Source organism: Pimephales promelas, chromosome 2, assembly GCF_988280905.1.
Source record: "Pimephales promelas chromosome 2, fPimPro1.hap1.1, whole genome shotgun sequence".
Taxonomy (NCBI): domain Eukaryota; kingdom Metazoa; phylum Chordata; class Actinopteri; order Cypriniformes; family Leuciscidae; genus Pimephales; species Pimephales promelas.
This window is the reverse complement of record NC_142770.1, coordinates 17846001-17860471: the sequence shown is the minus strand read 5'-3', so window position 1 is coordinate 17860471 and position 14471 is coordinate 17846001. Positions and strand designations below refer to the sequence as shown.

At 37.8% G+C, this 14471-nt stretch overlaps 1 protein-coding gene across 1 annotated transcript in view; it reads left to right on the top strand.

Moving 5' to 3' along the window:
• rbm20 (RNA binding motif protein 20) overlaps window positions 1–14471 on the top strand; it is a 72550-nt gene that overhangs the window by 44950 nt on the left and 13129 nt on the right. Inside the window, exons 3-6 of the mRNA XM_089119145.1 lie at window positions 1340–2354; window positions 3126–3187; window positions 3574–3671; window positions 5594–5679. Of these exons, the coding sequence (XP_088975271.1) occupies window positions 1340–2354; window positions 3126–3187; window positions 3574–3671; window positions 5594–5679 (1261 nt within the window). The remainder of the gene's footprint in view (window positions 1–1339; window positions 2355–3125; window positions 3188–3573; window positions 3672–5593; window positions 5680–14471) is intronic.

Genomic DNA, 14471 nt, shown 5'->3' with positions numbered 1-14471 from the left:
CTATATTCGTTAGACTAATGCTTGAAATACTGAGGTACGTGTGCATTGGGTGTAGATATGTTGGTTTGTTCTCACATTTACTCTAGAGGTGTGTTCAAATAGCATATAGTGCCCTGTTAAGGACTTAAAAGTGTATTCAGCCAACTTATGTGAGACTCAAAATCAGGGTCAGAGTCACCTCAAATCACAAATGGAAGAAATCCATATCACTTCACGGGAAGTGGAGAGCTAAATTAACCCACACGTCATTGAACACTGTGAACTGGAACACAGCAATGGACTGTTTACATACAAATCTTTAAATAAACGTGTATTTGAGAAGAAAAAGAGCCTTTAATCTGATTATTTTGCGGTCTAAAGAAAGAAGGGATAACTTATTTAGAGCTGGTATTGATGTGTGAACTTTACGATCTGGAAAGGCTCCTGTAAGACCATGTCATAATCTTAAATGTCTCCAGAACTACTATGGAGAGGTGTTAATCCCCCCAAAAGATTCAGTTGCACAAATTCAGATTTGAAAGGATCGGAGGGCCTCCCCTTGTTCCAGTTGTTTCTTGACTGCTCATGCATGACATTGGTCTGTATTTGAAACACCAGAACACCTGAAATGTTGAAAGAATCTCCTTATTAGGGCCTGTACCTTTGAGAAACATTGTTGTTCCCTCTTTCTCAACTATTACAACTCTTCCTTGTGGCTTTGGCACTTATGTCAGCTTTTGGATTGGAGGGTGTGTGCTCAGCGAGTGCTATCAGGCTTGCACAGATATTTTGATTGATAGTAGTGCTTGCTAAATTTAGCAAGCATGTGAGCGCATTAATCAGTCCACTCAAACTGGGACAGGGAGGTCATAGTTTCTGTACTCATGTCTAGTCAGGAAGAATGTTTACCCAAAAAAATTCCATTTCAAAAGCTTTCGCTAAAATAGTGACCCATGTAACCATTTTTGGTTCCTGTAATGTTATGGGAACATTTCGTTTTTGGGTTTTAGAAAGTTCCTAGAACAGAGCTTTGAGGATTTTTTTGAGTTGCCAGAAAGGTTTTATGGAAATATTAACCAATTCCATCCTCTACGAAGTACGAACACACTGACCTGGAGTTGCCCATGGCTAGTACATTTTTTATTTTACTCGCCAGACTTTTTACATTAAATACATGAACAATACAAATAAAAAGACCGTTTTTAGTCACCTCTTGTTAAATTTGGTTGTGGAGGGTTGCAATTACTTCAAAATCAGAATCAAATGGTCTGGGGTGTTTGCTGATGCCTAGTTTTTACTGTGCACGTTTTCTGTGGCACATGGTCATTTAATTGACAAAATGTTATGTGTGTCTCCACAGTGCCTCAGGAGAAAAGCTTGAAAATAAGTCTGCTCCTCTGGGAGGCGCTCATGGTGGAGTGGGTCAGAACCTGCTGCTGAGTCCTGCAGGTCTTCAGCTGGCTCAGCTTCAGGCCCAGCTCACCCTTCACCGCCTTAAACTCGCCCAGACCACTAATACTGCAGCCGCAGCCTCCGTCCTAAACCAGGTCCTTTCCAATGTGGCCATGTCCCAGCCTCTCTTCAACCATCTTCGGGGTTCAAGTATGGCCCAGGCCCACGGCAGAGCCTTTCCGCCTCCTCCAATACCCTTCCCACCCCCAAATGCTGGCCTAGGACAACTGGTTGGGGGTGGCTTTAACCCAAATCCCACGGGGATCAGGCCCTCTGCCTACAGTGGGGTGTCCAATCAGAAAGCTAGTCAGCACAATGATTTTGGCAAAAAGGCTGGAACATATTCGACGGACACAGACCGACGCTTGCAATTTGGATATCTGGGAGGTACGTCACTGGTCGCTAATAAACCATGTGATGGAGGACAGTATGGTGGAGCCACTACACAACCCAGAAACAATGTCCACAGCAATTTTCAAAGAGACTTCTACTCCAAAGAAACCCCAGTACAACAAACTTGTTTCATAGGAGGAAGCAACGATCAGAATCTGGGATCTGTTTCTTCATCAGCCACTAAGGAGCAATGGAAAGGTCCGATCAACTTGGGGAAGATGGATATGGGTAAAGGACCAGGTCCTGGTGGTTGGGTACCACCCGGACCAGGGTTTGTGGGTCAGAGGGCAGAGTTGTATAACCCTGAGGAACCCACAGCGGATCCTAAGTTACACTCTACATGTGGACCAGGGACTGGCCCACCCATCGGGCGGCAAGGGGGATTTCAACAGCAGCCACAGGTTTCCCAGGGGGAAGAAGGGGTGACCTTGTCGTTACAACCCCACCAGTTCAATGACTATCATGGGACGACACCTTTACACCTACCCCATCAGTGCACCATTTGTGAAAAGAAGGTTTACAACTTGAAGGTGAGTAGATCTGACTTGTTGGTTGAGATCAAAATAAATGGACCATTCACACCAACTTCAAAGATAGATTAGCATTTGCACTGCAAATTCAATGTGGTCACATTTGTTTATGACTACTCTGAATGTTTATTGGATAAGAAACCATTTTGAATTCAGTTTACGCCTGTATTCAGCACTGTCCACTTGAGATCGAAACAACCAAGATTGGATCATAAACTGTTTTGGACTCACTGGATCCTGTTTAATGCAGAACATTGTGATTGTAAGAATACAAATCACACAAGAATTTATGCTAGGCTTTGAACTCTGCGCATGGACTTAAGGTACCATACCTACATAAGTCGATCCAGATGTCTCAGCTGCAGCATCCAGTATCCAGAATTGAGATCCAGTTGGTCTCGACTCTGGCAACTGTTTTCCCCAGCTACTTCTGCAGAAGAACTGAGAGTGTTTTCGTGATACTGGGCTAAAATGGGCTCATTTGTTACACTAGGGTGTAAATGCTTTTGTGGCAGCTGGCATGTGTCGAGTGGAGGCAGGTTTAGAAGGGGGGAGGACGCAGTTGTTCGGCAGGAGTTTGTCGTAATCGCATTCGTTCTCAACTCTTGCTTGCCCTTACTCTACAGTGAACTACTAGCTCTCTAATTGGTCCAGGTTGTGGCAACGCCTGGGGAATCTTTCGGTCTCATAGAGAAGGATGGTATTGAAGTCTGTCTGACAGGTGTATCGTGTTTGTGTGTGTATTTGTGTGTGTGTGTGTGCTGTTTTCAGGACTGGGACCAGCATGTGAAGGGCAAGTTACATCTGCAGAACTGTTCGCTTTACACTGAAAGGTGAGTACTGACGAAAATACCATGTTTCAACCTTCCTCAATTGATGTACTGGGCTGTTTTAAGTGTCTATCATGTTGATAAACCACCAACTCTGATGCATGGGTGGCTAATCGTTGCTAACCTGGTGTAGAAGCAAGATATTTTTAAAGGGCTTGTTTGTATGTGGTCTATTTTGATCCTTATTACCTACAGGTCATCGCCTGTGATACTCTTGTTAGGCGTTTTATGAGTACAACCAATCTCCATATTAAACACAGAGTTATTTTATAAAGAGTCTTCTTCCATATAGAGAGAGTTATGACTTGAATTTGAACGGTGTCATAAGATATAGTCAGACCAGATGCACTGGGATTTAGGATCTAAATGCAGTGCTGTCCCCCTCGCAGCCCGCCGCTCGGAGCAGTGCACTTTCCAGTGTCGTCTGAAGGATGTCTCAACATGGCATTGAGTAACACTATGGCATACACATCAGCTGCCAGTCAAGGTAAGTCAAATCTCCTAATTTGTCCCTCGATCTAAGTGCTGAAAATTCAGGAGATGGAAAACTCTGGGATGTGATTTTAGAGAGGACTCTATTTTTAGGGCTGTCACTTCAGTTGCGGGAAATGTGGAGTGTCTGCAGTCTGGCACACACTTGAGTGACGTGTGTTAACACCTTTTGTTTTTGTCAGAAACAACTGGAAAAAAAAAACTATTCACTCATCATTTTTTGTTTCACAAACTTTCTTTCTAAAAATAGCATCTTGTACTCATGGGGTGTAATCACAGTTTTGTCCAATATGTTGATCGCATTAGCATTAGCAAGAGCTTGTTACTGTCATGTGACCTACCAGCTTCAGTTGCATAGCTTCACTTCCATCAATCTTCTCCCGTGGCTTCAGGGGATAGTAAAGTGACCATCGAATGCCCACACTAGAATCTCGCCAGAAGTATAGATCATCCGGGGACTTTTTGCATGCTGTTTTTCCAATACTATGTTTATCGTACTGTTTATCGCATACTATTACTGTACGTTCACACCGCCGTCGACTTGAGCGTCAAAGAAGCTCTGGCCGCCCTGTCAAGGAGGCTTGTCAAAAAGTACGGGGAAGCTTTTTGACGCTTTAAACATGTCACAACATGAAATGTAATAAACAGAAAAATCAAGCAATACATTGTAGATACCTTTTATAATGACAGCATTTTTATAACCGTTTTGGTCACATTTGGTCAGGAAAAAAATAGTTAGCTATTATTATTATTATTTGCAGCCAAATCGGTGTCACCATGAGCAAATTAATTGCATTCCCGCTTTAAAATGAGCGTTCGTAAATATTTCAAATAAAAGTTGCGCTCGTGCGGTCCATAAGCAAACAACGTCATTTCATAAATGATACGAAACCTGTAGGAAACCCATCAACGGCGATTATTAGCTTCTCTTCCATTTACTCGAAATTAATGTTTTGGTCAGCACAGTCTCACCCCAAAAAGTCATATAACTGACGTTTTGGGACGTCTTTTGACCATACGTCAATATTCGCCTTTTTAGGGCCCCCTTAAACGTCGGTAGATGAGGTTATGGGATCCTAACTCTACCCCAGACCTAAACCTAACCCTAAACCTAACCCGTCACCTAACTGACGTTAAAGGTGAAGCGTCAGTTGTATGACGGCCCGGGATCGCCATCTACCGACGTTTAAGGGGGCCCTAAAAAGGCGAATATTGAAGTATGGTCAAAAGACGTCCCAAAACGTCAGTTATATGACTTTTTGGGATGAGAATGTGTTGTTTTGGTAGGAACGAAAGTTTACATTGTATATTTCTCGGGAATAAGCCAGCGTGAAGGACGTTTATATTCCGATTGGTTGCTGGCGTTTTGCCGCTGAACCGCGTCACAGCTCATTACCATAAAGTTGAGCTTCTTTCAACTTTCTGATTGACGCTCAAAACGCCCAAAACGCGACGGCGATGGATTTGACGCTCCTTGCAGCTGAGAAAAGCCAGCTTCCATTGGAAATGAATGACTTCCGGCCGCTTTGAAAGCTCAAGTCGGCGGCGGTTTTGAACGCACAGTAAGGAAGTAATCGCAGCAATGTGTGTTTTCGGTTATGCTAACGTTCTTTCATTTGCTTCAATGTCATATTTTTTTACTTCACATCATTTTCAAAAAATGATTTGGTTGCAAATGAAGTGGCTTTTATTTGGTTTTGTAGGCTAAAAAACACCAGCCCTAAATAAACTAAAATATTCCCTGCCCTATCAACACACATACAAAAATTCTTGAGTCAAACTATTTCATGGGGTCTGACTTTACAGTGGGTCCTCGAGTAAGGTGATGTGAACAACCAATGGTTGTTAAAAATAGACCTATCCCTCAAAATGTGTTATTTATAATTAATGTTTTGACATCTGTCCTGTTTTCTACAGATGTTTCAACTGGAAGCGCTTCATATTTGCCTGCCACAGCCATGTCATTTCCTCTCTCAGGGCCGGGATTTACTTCAGGAGTGAAGGTTAGTAATGGGGAAAGACCATTTAAAAGACATGGATTAAGACATAAATATGTAGTTAAACATTTAAATTCACATGCTATTTGGCGTTTGAGTGTTTCATTCTTTAATTCTGAGTGTTTGTTGGCCTATCTCATGGCATTGTTCTTTTAGCTCACAGGGTTTGTATAGAAGCCAAGAGTGTTGAGATACAGAGCATGGTATATTTTGGTCACACTATTTCAATGACTGACAGATTACTCAGTGCTTATTATATTATCTAACGGTTATTATTCAAAGGACTACTGAGCCATCTTTACAGCAAGAGCTCTTTAAGAACAGGTGCAAGTGATCAGTATTGTACAGCTCACTCGTTGCTTACTAGGAAAGGGTTTCATGTAAGCATGGTTCAGTAGCATCGATTGGGGATCGTTTTCGTTGTGAATATGCACATATGAACAGGGTCGACTGAGCAGTTGTTATGCGATCATGCTTTTGTAATGAGGTGGGAATGCACCAGGCTAGACTGTTCAGGTTCAGTGTAAAAACTGAACACTTGTTTTTGTTGTGCAAGGACTTTATTTAGCTGTGGGATCAGCCTCCAAAATTAACATTTTGCCAGACCTGCCAGTGCTGAGTGATTTGAAAAAAAATCTACCACCCATAAATAATACAAAGCACAGTTTAACTATGTTTCTTAAACACTATTGTATATTATTGCATTTTTTTTTTCTGCGCATATATGCAAAAATCCCCCCAAAAAACACGTTCTGTCAATTGTAGCAACATATTGCAGCAAGCTTTTTTGTGACTTGGATTTCGGTTACTCAATAGAAGAACTTCTCGCCACTTAAAGATGATTTGTTTTTATTTTTTTTATATTGGCTTTCTAGCAAATAAAATCTGATGCTAAATTTTTCACAGATTTTTTTAATTTTTTTTAGAAGACGGGCTACTGATATGAATCTCAAACATCTTCCGACTGTAGTCGCTTGCACTGTATTTAGTGTAATTGTAATTAGCGAATGTTACAAATTAACAGAACCTTTTTTAAATATAATCTTACAACTTAAGAATTAATTTCTGATTCATTCATTCATTTTAATACTGTCTCACTTAAAAAACACACACACAAAAACAAGAATAATAGTTACTTGTATTTATATGTGAGTTCAGTGTACAGTAGTAAACCAAAGCAGGGCCATTTTGAGGTGAAGGAGTGGAGGCAGAGATAAACAGAAAGCAAGTTTCCAAGAGAGAAACACTGTTACAGCATTTGCAGATAACAACAGTGTATGACTTTATCATCGAAACGACATTTTTAATCATTCCTTGGTTAGGAATAAGTGTTTTTTCTAAGTGCAATGCATTATAACACGCCTCTTAAAGGGACACTCCACCCAAAAATGAAAATTCTGTCATCATCATTTACTCACCCTCAAGTTGTTGCAAACCTGCATGAGTTTCTTTCTTCTGCTGAACACGAAGGAAGATATTTTGTAGAACGATTGCAACTTTGGCACCATTGACTTCCATAGTATTTTTTTTTTCTACAATCGTTCTTTAAAACATCTTCCTTTGAGTTCAGCAGAGGAAAGAAACTCATACAGGTTTACAACCACTTGAGGGTGAGTAAATGATGACTGAATTTTCATTTTTGGGTGGAGTATCCCTTTAATATACAGTATGATATGTTTTATGTGTCTAACGCATTTTACTCTTTGAAGATGTACACTGTTATTCGAACGTTTTGGGTCAGTTGGATTTTTAGATGTTATTGAAATAAGTCTCACGAAGGATGCATGTATTGGACCAAACATACTGCAAAATTGTGATATATTATTACTATTTATTAGGGCTGTCAAACTATTAATCGCGATTAATCGCATCCAAAATAGAAGTTTGTGTTTACATAATATGGGTGCACTGTGTATTATTATTTTCTATTATTTTGCTTGTATATATTTATTTATTTATTTAAGAAATATTTTCATGTATATACTGTATATAGATTTATATATAATTTATATTATATATAAATATACATATAAATAATGTTTTTTTCTTAATTATACATGCATGTGTGTGTATTTATATATATACACAAAATAATTATACACAGTGCACCCACATATATTGTGTAAACACAAGCTTTTATTTTGGATGCGATTAATCGTGATTAATCGTTTGACAGCCCTACTGTATTTATTACTGTTTTTTTATTTGAATATATTTTAAAATGTAATTTATTAAGGGATCTCAAAGCTGTATTTTCAGCATCTTTACTCCAGTCTTCAGTGTCACATGATCCTTCAGAAATCAGTCTAATATGAGGATTTGCATTTATTATCACTGTTGCAAACAGTTGTGATGCTTCATATTTTTCTTGATAAATAGGAAGTTCAAAAGAACAGTATCTTTTATATCAATTTAAAAGTCTTTACTGGCACTTTTGATCAATTTAAAGAAAGCTTGCTGAATAAAAGCATTCATTTCTTTTTTTTTTTAAATCTTACTGAACCTAAACTTTTGAACATTACACTGTAGAAATTTTTTTTTCAAGATTTTTTTATTACAACATTTTTTCTTTTGTCAAATCAACTTAAATAATTTATTTAGTTGAGATAACTTATTATTTTGAGTTTCTGATAATTTAATCTCATTCATTGTATTAACTCACTTTTTCCATTTTTAGGCAACCAGGTTACTTACTTTTTTTAAGTTAAACCAACAATATTTTTTTACAGTGCAGATGATAGGTACATAATATTATAATAGATTATAACTGTGGCTACAATTACAGACATATATTCATTGTTATAATGCATTTCTTCTACATTACTCTTGTCATCGGTGTATCTTCGGACAGTCTATTTTTTATTTCTTCTGTCATGCCCGTTCTTTGTTTGCGTGTAGTGTAGTAATGCGAGTAGCACTGTGACGGGCGGCTGTTTGCGTGTCCCGAGTGCGACTGATGGATCCTCACATATGGACGGCGTGAAGCATTGTTTTGGATTAGATGCTCTGACCTTGCGCAGACGTCAAACCACCTATAATTGAAACCATGTCCTGTGCAGGATGGTATTTAATGCACTTGCCAGCTTGTGGATTCAGAGACTTGCACAAAGATTCTTTATGCTGGTCGTTTTAGCCAAGTTATTTATGATTTAGTCCACTGGAGAAGCGAGTGGTTAATGTTAGCTCCTATAAAACCCACCTGTTGTACTGCAGCTATACGTTGGTGGCGCTTTAATAACTCTTCGTTTTTTTTTTAGCTTAGGATGCAGAAACTCTTTTCAGTTTAAAAAATCAGTCCACAAAGAAAGGGTGTTGTATTTTAGGCATCGACAGATCAAACCGTCTGTCCGAGTAATCAAGATGTGTGGGCTGCTCCTGGATTCTTTGGAGGCCCTGAGGCTGGGAATTCGATTTCAGCCCACAGAATCGAAACCTGATCCTTGGGGATAAAGGATTTCTGACGGGAGGAATGCCAGGAGATCTGTGAAATTCAGAAAGTGCATGCTCTAAGTTTCAGATGAAGGCTTCAGGGCTTGTGTAAAGCAGTTTAAACCCTCTCTAGATAAGCAAACAGATGAGAATGCATTTGTCACATGATATGGTGCACTGGATCTCCGAAGAGCTTGTCTTTCGTTCTACTAATTTATGATGTGTTCATGACAAATCGCATTGTGTCTCAGTCGACATGCGTATTACAGCACTATGTATTCCACTGCAATCTCTTACAGTTACATAAAAAGATGTAATCAGATTGCCAATACATTATTGTTTGTTTTCAAACCATTGCGATGACAACAGCTGAAAAATATCATTTTACTGGTAACACTGAACACATCATACCCAGATAGCACAAGTGTATTTGATGTAATATTTACGTCTGGAAGACGTATTTTTAAGAGTGTTTGCTCATCTGCAATACGTCTATAGGACATTACCTGTCAGATGTCAAACAGACGTCTTTAAGATTATTTAGATTGCATGTTAAACTGACATTTTCTGAACATCTATTTGACATCTGACAGGAAACGTCCTATAGACATATTGCAGATCAGCAAACACTCTTAAAAATACGTCTTCCAGATGTAAATATTACATCAAATTGGGTTTTGTGCTATCTCATCACCCCAGATAGCACAAGTGTATTTGATGTAATATTTACGTCTGGAAGATGTATTTTTAAGAGTGTTTCCTCATCTGCAATACGTCTATAGGACGTCTCAGATGTCAAATAGACGTTTAGAAGATGTCTCTAAGATGTAATGATTTAGAATGCATGTTAAACTGACATCTTCTAAACGTCTATTTGACATCTGACAGGAGATGTCCTATAGACGTATTGCAGATGAGCAAACACTCTTAAAATTACGTCTTCCAGATGTAAATATTACATCAAATAGGGTTTTGTGCTATCTCATCACCCCAGATAGCACAAGTGTATTTGATGTAATATTTACGTCTGGAAGATGTATTTTTAAGAGTGTTTGCTCATCTGCAACACGTCTATAGGACGTCTCAGATGTCAAATAGACGTTTAGAAGATGTCTCTAAGATGTAATGATTTAGAATGCATGTTAAACTGACATCTTCTAAACGTCTATTTGACATCTGACAGGAGACGTCCTATAGACATATTGCAGATGAGCAAACACTCTTAAAATTACGTCTTCCAGATGTAAATATTACATCAAATAGGGTTTTGTGCTATCTCATCACCCCAGATAGCACAAGTGTATTTGATGTAATATTTATGTCTGGAAGATGTATTTTTAAGAGTGTTTGCTCATCTGCAACACGTCTATAGGACGTCTCAGATGTCAAATAGACGTTTAGAAGATGTCTCTAAGATGTAATGATTTAGAATGCATGTTAAACTGACATCTTATAAACGTCTATTTGACATCTGACAGGAGACGTCCTATAGACGTATTGCAGATGAGCAAACACTCTTAAAATTACGTCTTCCAGATGTAAATATTACATCAAATAGGGTTTTGTGCTATCTCATCACCCCAGATAGCACAAGTGTATTTGATGTAATATTTACGTCTGGAAGATGTATTTTTAAGAGTGTTTGCTCATCTGCAACACGTCTATAGGACGTCTCAGATGTCAAATAGACGTTTAGAAGATGTCTCTAAGATGTAATGATTTAGAATGCATGTTAAACTGACATCTTCTAAACGTCTATTTGACATCTGACAGGAGATGTCCTATAGACGTATTGCAGATGAGCAAACACTCTTAAAATTACGTCTTCCAGATGTAAATATTACATCAAATAGGGTTTTGTGCTATCTGAGTGTAAATCATTAACGTTACATCTTAAAGTCATCTTCTAAACGTCTATTTGACATTTGACAGGAATTGTCCTATAGACGTATTGCAGATGAGCAAACACTCTTAAAAATACGTCTATTTGACATCTAAAAGGCTGTGCTATCTGGGTAAATGTTACATACTGCCCCTAATAGCACATGTACATCACCCCAGAGTGTATTTGATGTAATATTTACGTCTGGAAGATGTATTTTTAAGAGTGTTTGCTCATCTGCAATACGTCTATAGGACGTCTCCTGTCAGATGTCAAATAGACGTTTATAAGATGTCAGTTTAACATGCATTCTAAATCATTACAGCTTAAAGACATCCTCTAAACGTCTATTTGACATCTGACAGGAGACGTCCTATAGACGTATTGCAGATGAGCAAACACTCTTAAAATTACGTCTTCCAGATGTAAATATTACATCAAATAGGGTTTTGTGCTATCTCATCACCCCAGATAGCACAAGTGTATTTGATGTAATATTTACGTCTGGAAGATGTATTTTTAAGAGTGTTTGCTCATCTGCAACACGTCTATAGGACGTCTCAGATGTCAAATAGACGTTTAGAAGATGTCTCTAAGATGTAATGATTTAGAATGCATGTTAAACTGACATCTTATAAACGTCTATTTGACATCTGACAGGAGACGTCCTATAGACGTATTGCAGATGAGCAAACACTCTTAAAATTACGTCTTCCAGATGTAAATATTACATCAAATAGGGTTTTGTGCTATCTCATCACCCCAGATAGCACAAGTGTATTTGATGTAATATTTATGTCTGGAAGATGTATTTTTAAGAGTGTTTGCTCATCTGCAACACGTCTATAGGACGTCTCAGATGTCAAATAGACGTTTAGAAGATGTCTCTAAGATGTAATGATTTAGAATGCATGTTAAACTGACATCTTCTAAACGTCTATTTGACATTTGACAGGAATTGTCCTATAGACGTATTGCAGATGAGCAAACACTCTTAAAAATACGTCTATTTGACATCTAAAAGGCTGTGCTATCTGGGTAAATGTTACATACTGCCCCTAATAGCACATGTACATCACCCCAGAGTGTATTTGATGTAATATTTACGTCTGGAAGATGTATTTTTAAGAGTGTTTGCTCATCTGCAATACGTCTATAGGACGTCTCCTGTCAGATGTCAAATAGACGTTTAGAAGATGTCTTTAAGCTGTAATGATTTAGAATGCATGTTAAACTGACATCTTCTAAACGTCTATTTGACATCTGACAGGAGACGTCCTATAGACGTATTGCAGATGAGCAAACACTCTTAAAATTACCTCTTCCAGATGTAAATATTACATCAAATAGGCTTGTGCTATCTGGGACAGAGATGTCTATTTGATCTGTGTGTTTACATCTGGAAGATGTATTTTTTAGAGTGTTTGCTCATCTGCAATACGTCTATAGGACGTTTCCTGTCAGATGTCAAATAGACGTTTAGAAGATGTCTTTAAGATGTAATGATTTAGAATGTATGTTAAACTGACATCTTAAAGATGTCTATCAGATGTTAGTAAACAGCAGATGCTTTCCAGATAATGATCTTTAATAGACGTCTTACAGACGTACGTGTGCTATCTGTGGAAACATTAATCTGTTTTCTCTCTTTGTTTGGAATATGCCAGTGTTGTTGTTGTTGTTGTTGTAGTTTTGCCATTCAGAAGACATTTAATTAATGGTTATCTAGTTTATAATTAATATCTATTGTCTTTATTTGCATATGTGACTTTAACCTTTTAAATGTTTTGCCAATCATTATTACATTTTCGGGTCTTTAGCCATATTCGGAAAATATTTTCAAAGCTGAAGAGAGTAACTTTTTGTGGGGTTAAAATGCTTTATCATAACTTAAAAGCACTGTGAAAACTTTACACTAAGGTTACATTTATTAAAAATGTTAAAACAGCTATTATATTTATAATTCTTAAAAAAACATTTATTAATCTTAGTGGATACCAATATTATTTATTGAACCTGCGCTAGCATGAACTAACAACAGTTGTATTCGTATTTCCTACGTTAACAAAGATTATTAAATACTGTAGCTAATATTTTGCTCATTGTTACTAATGGTGTTCCCAAAGCATTTTTGTTTCTTGAAATAAAAATAAACGTTAATTTATTTCAGCTAGTTGTCAAGGCAACATTTCTCGTTTTCATTTAGTTTAACGTGATTTACTAAAAATAACTAAAACTGAAATGAAACCGCAAGAATACTAAAACTTGAGCTAAACTTGAAAATATAAATATAATATGGGTTTAAAAAATGAATACTTAATTATGCAATACTAAAATAAAGCTGCAACTTAATATGCGGAGACATATTTACGCGATTAGTTGGTTAATTTTATGTTAAAATCGTTATTGTTTATATTGGATGCTCAAAATATTGATTTGTTTGAGAATCCCATGTCAACACTGACTCGACCAATGGCGTTACTTTGGGGCGGAGCAACCTGTTTGGCCAACCAATGACAGACAGAAGGAGGTGTTTAGGGGAAACCTGTCTGAAGATGTTCTTCTTTTTTGCACTTCTCTCTAATTATGAGATTCTGTCTGTCTCTGCTTTGAATTTTACTTGCTTTGGTTGACCAAAATCTTTTGAGGGCAGTCGTTGCCAGCCAATCAGGAGCAGCCAGAGCCCCTCAGGGTTTCACTGCCACTGTCCCAGCACACAGAAGCCCTTCAGAGTTACGTTCTAACTTAAATAGCATATAGCTAAGGCATAAACAGCCTGTTTGGGGGGCTATTTTGGTATGTGTTCATGGAAGTAGTCCTTTTTGGCACATTTGGGCAAAGGGAAAGTCTGACAGGATGTCCAGATTAACATTGATTTACGGGCGTTTTGTCTCGGCTTTGAGATCCGGTCTGAGTCTGATGGTTGAATCATTTACAGGAACTTCACAAGTTTCACTACTTTGATTCTCACAGCCAGCAGTCACGATCATTAATCGCTTCTCACGCACTCTGCAGATCTCTGTGGTCCTTCCACTATAATACTGTTTGTAAATTGCAGTGTTAACACTGACCCTGCGCTGATGTGGACCGAGCGCCCCTCACACTTGCTGCTGTCAATCAAACACCCTGTATACATCACACCTCACTAGCTTATTACTGAGACAAAATTTTAATAATAACATAACTTAATTCTTTTTAGACATTTTTAGTATTTACTGTAGATTGTGCTATACAGGTATAAAAAGATAATGTGAAAATGGAATTTTTAAATATTGTTTGTAGAATGTGATGATGAGCAAAATATAGAAATATTTATGTACATTTTTATTTTAGATTGTGGTATATGCTACTGTAAAATTGTGGCATCAATGTATTTTACACAAAAATATTAAGCAGCACAATTTTTTTAATAGTAATAATAAATGTTTCTTGAGTATCAAATCCTCATATAAAAGTGATTTCTGAAGGATCATGTGACACTGAAGAC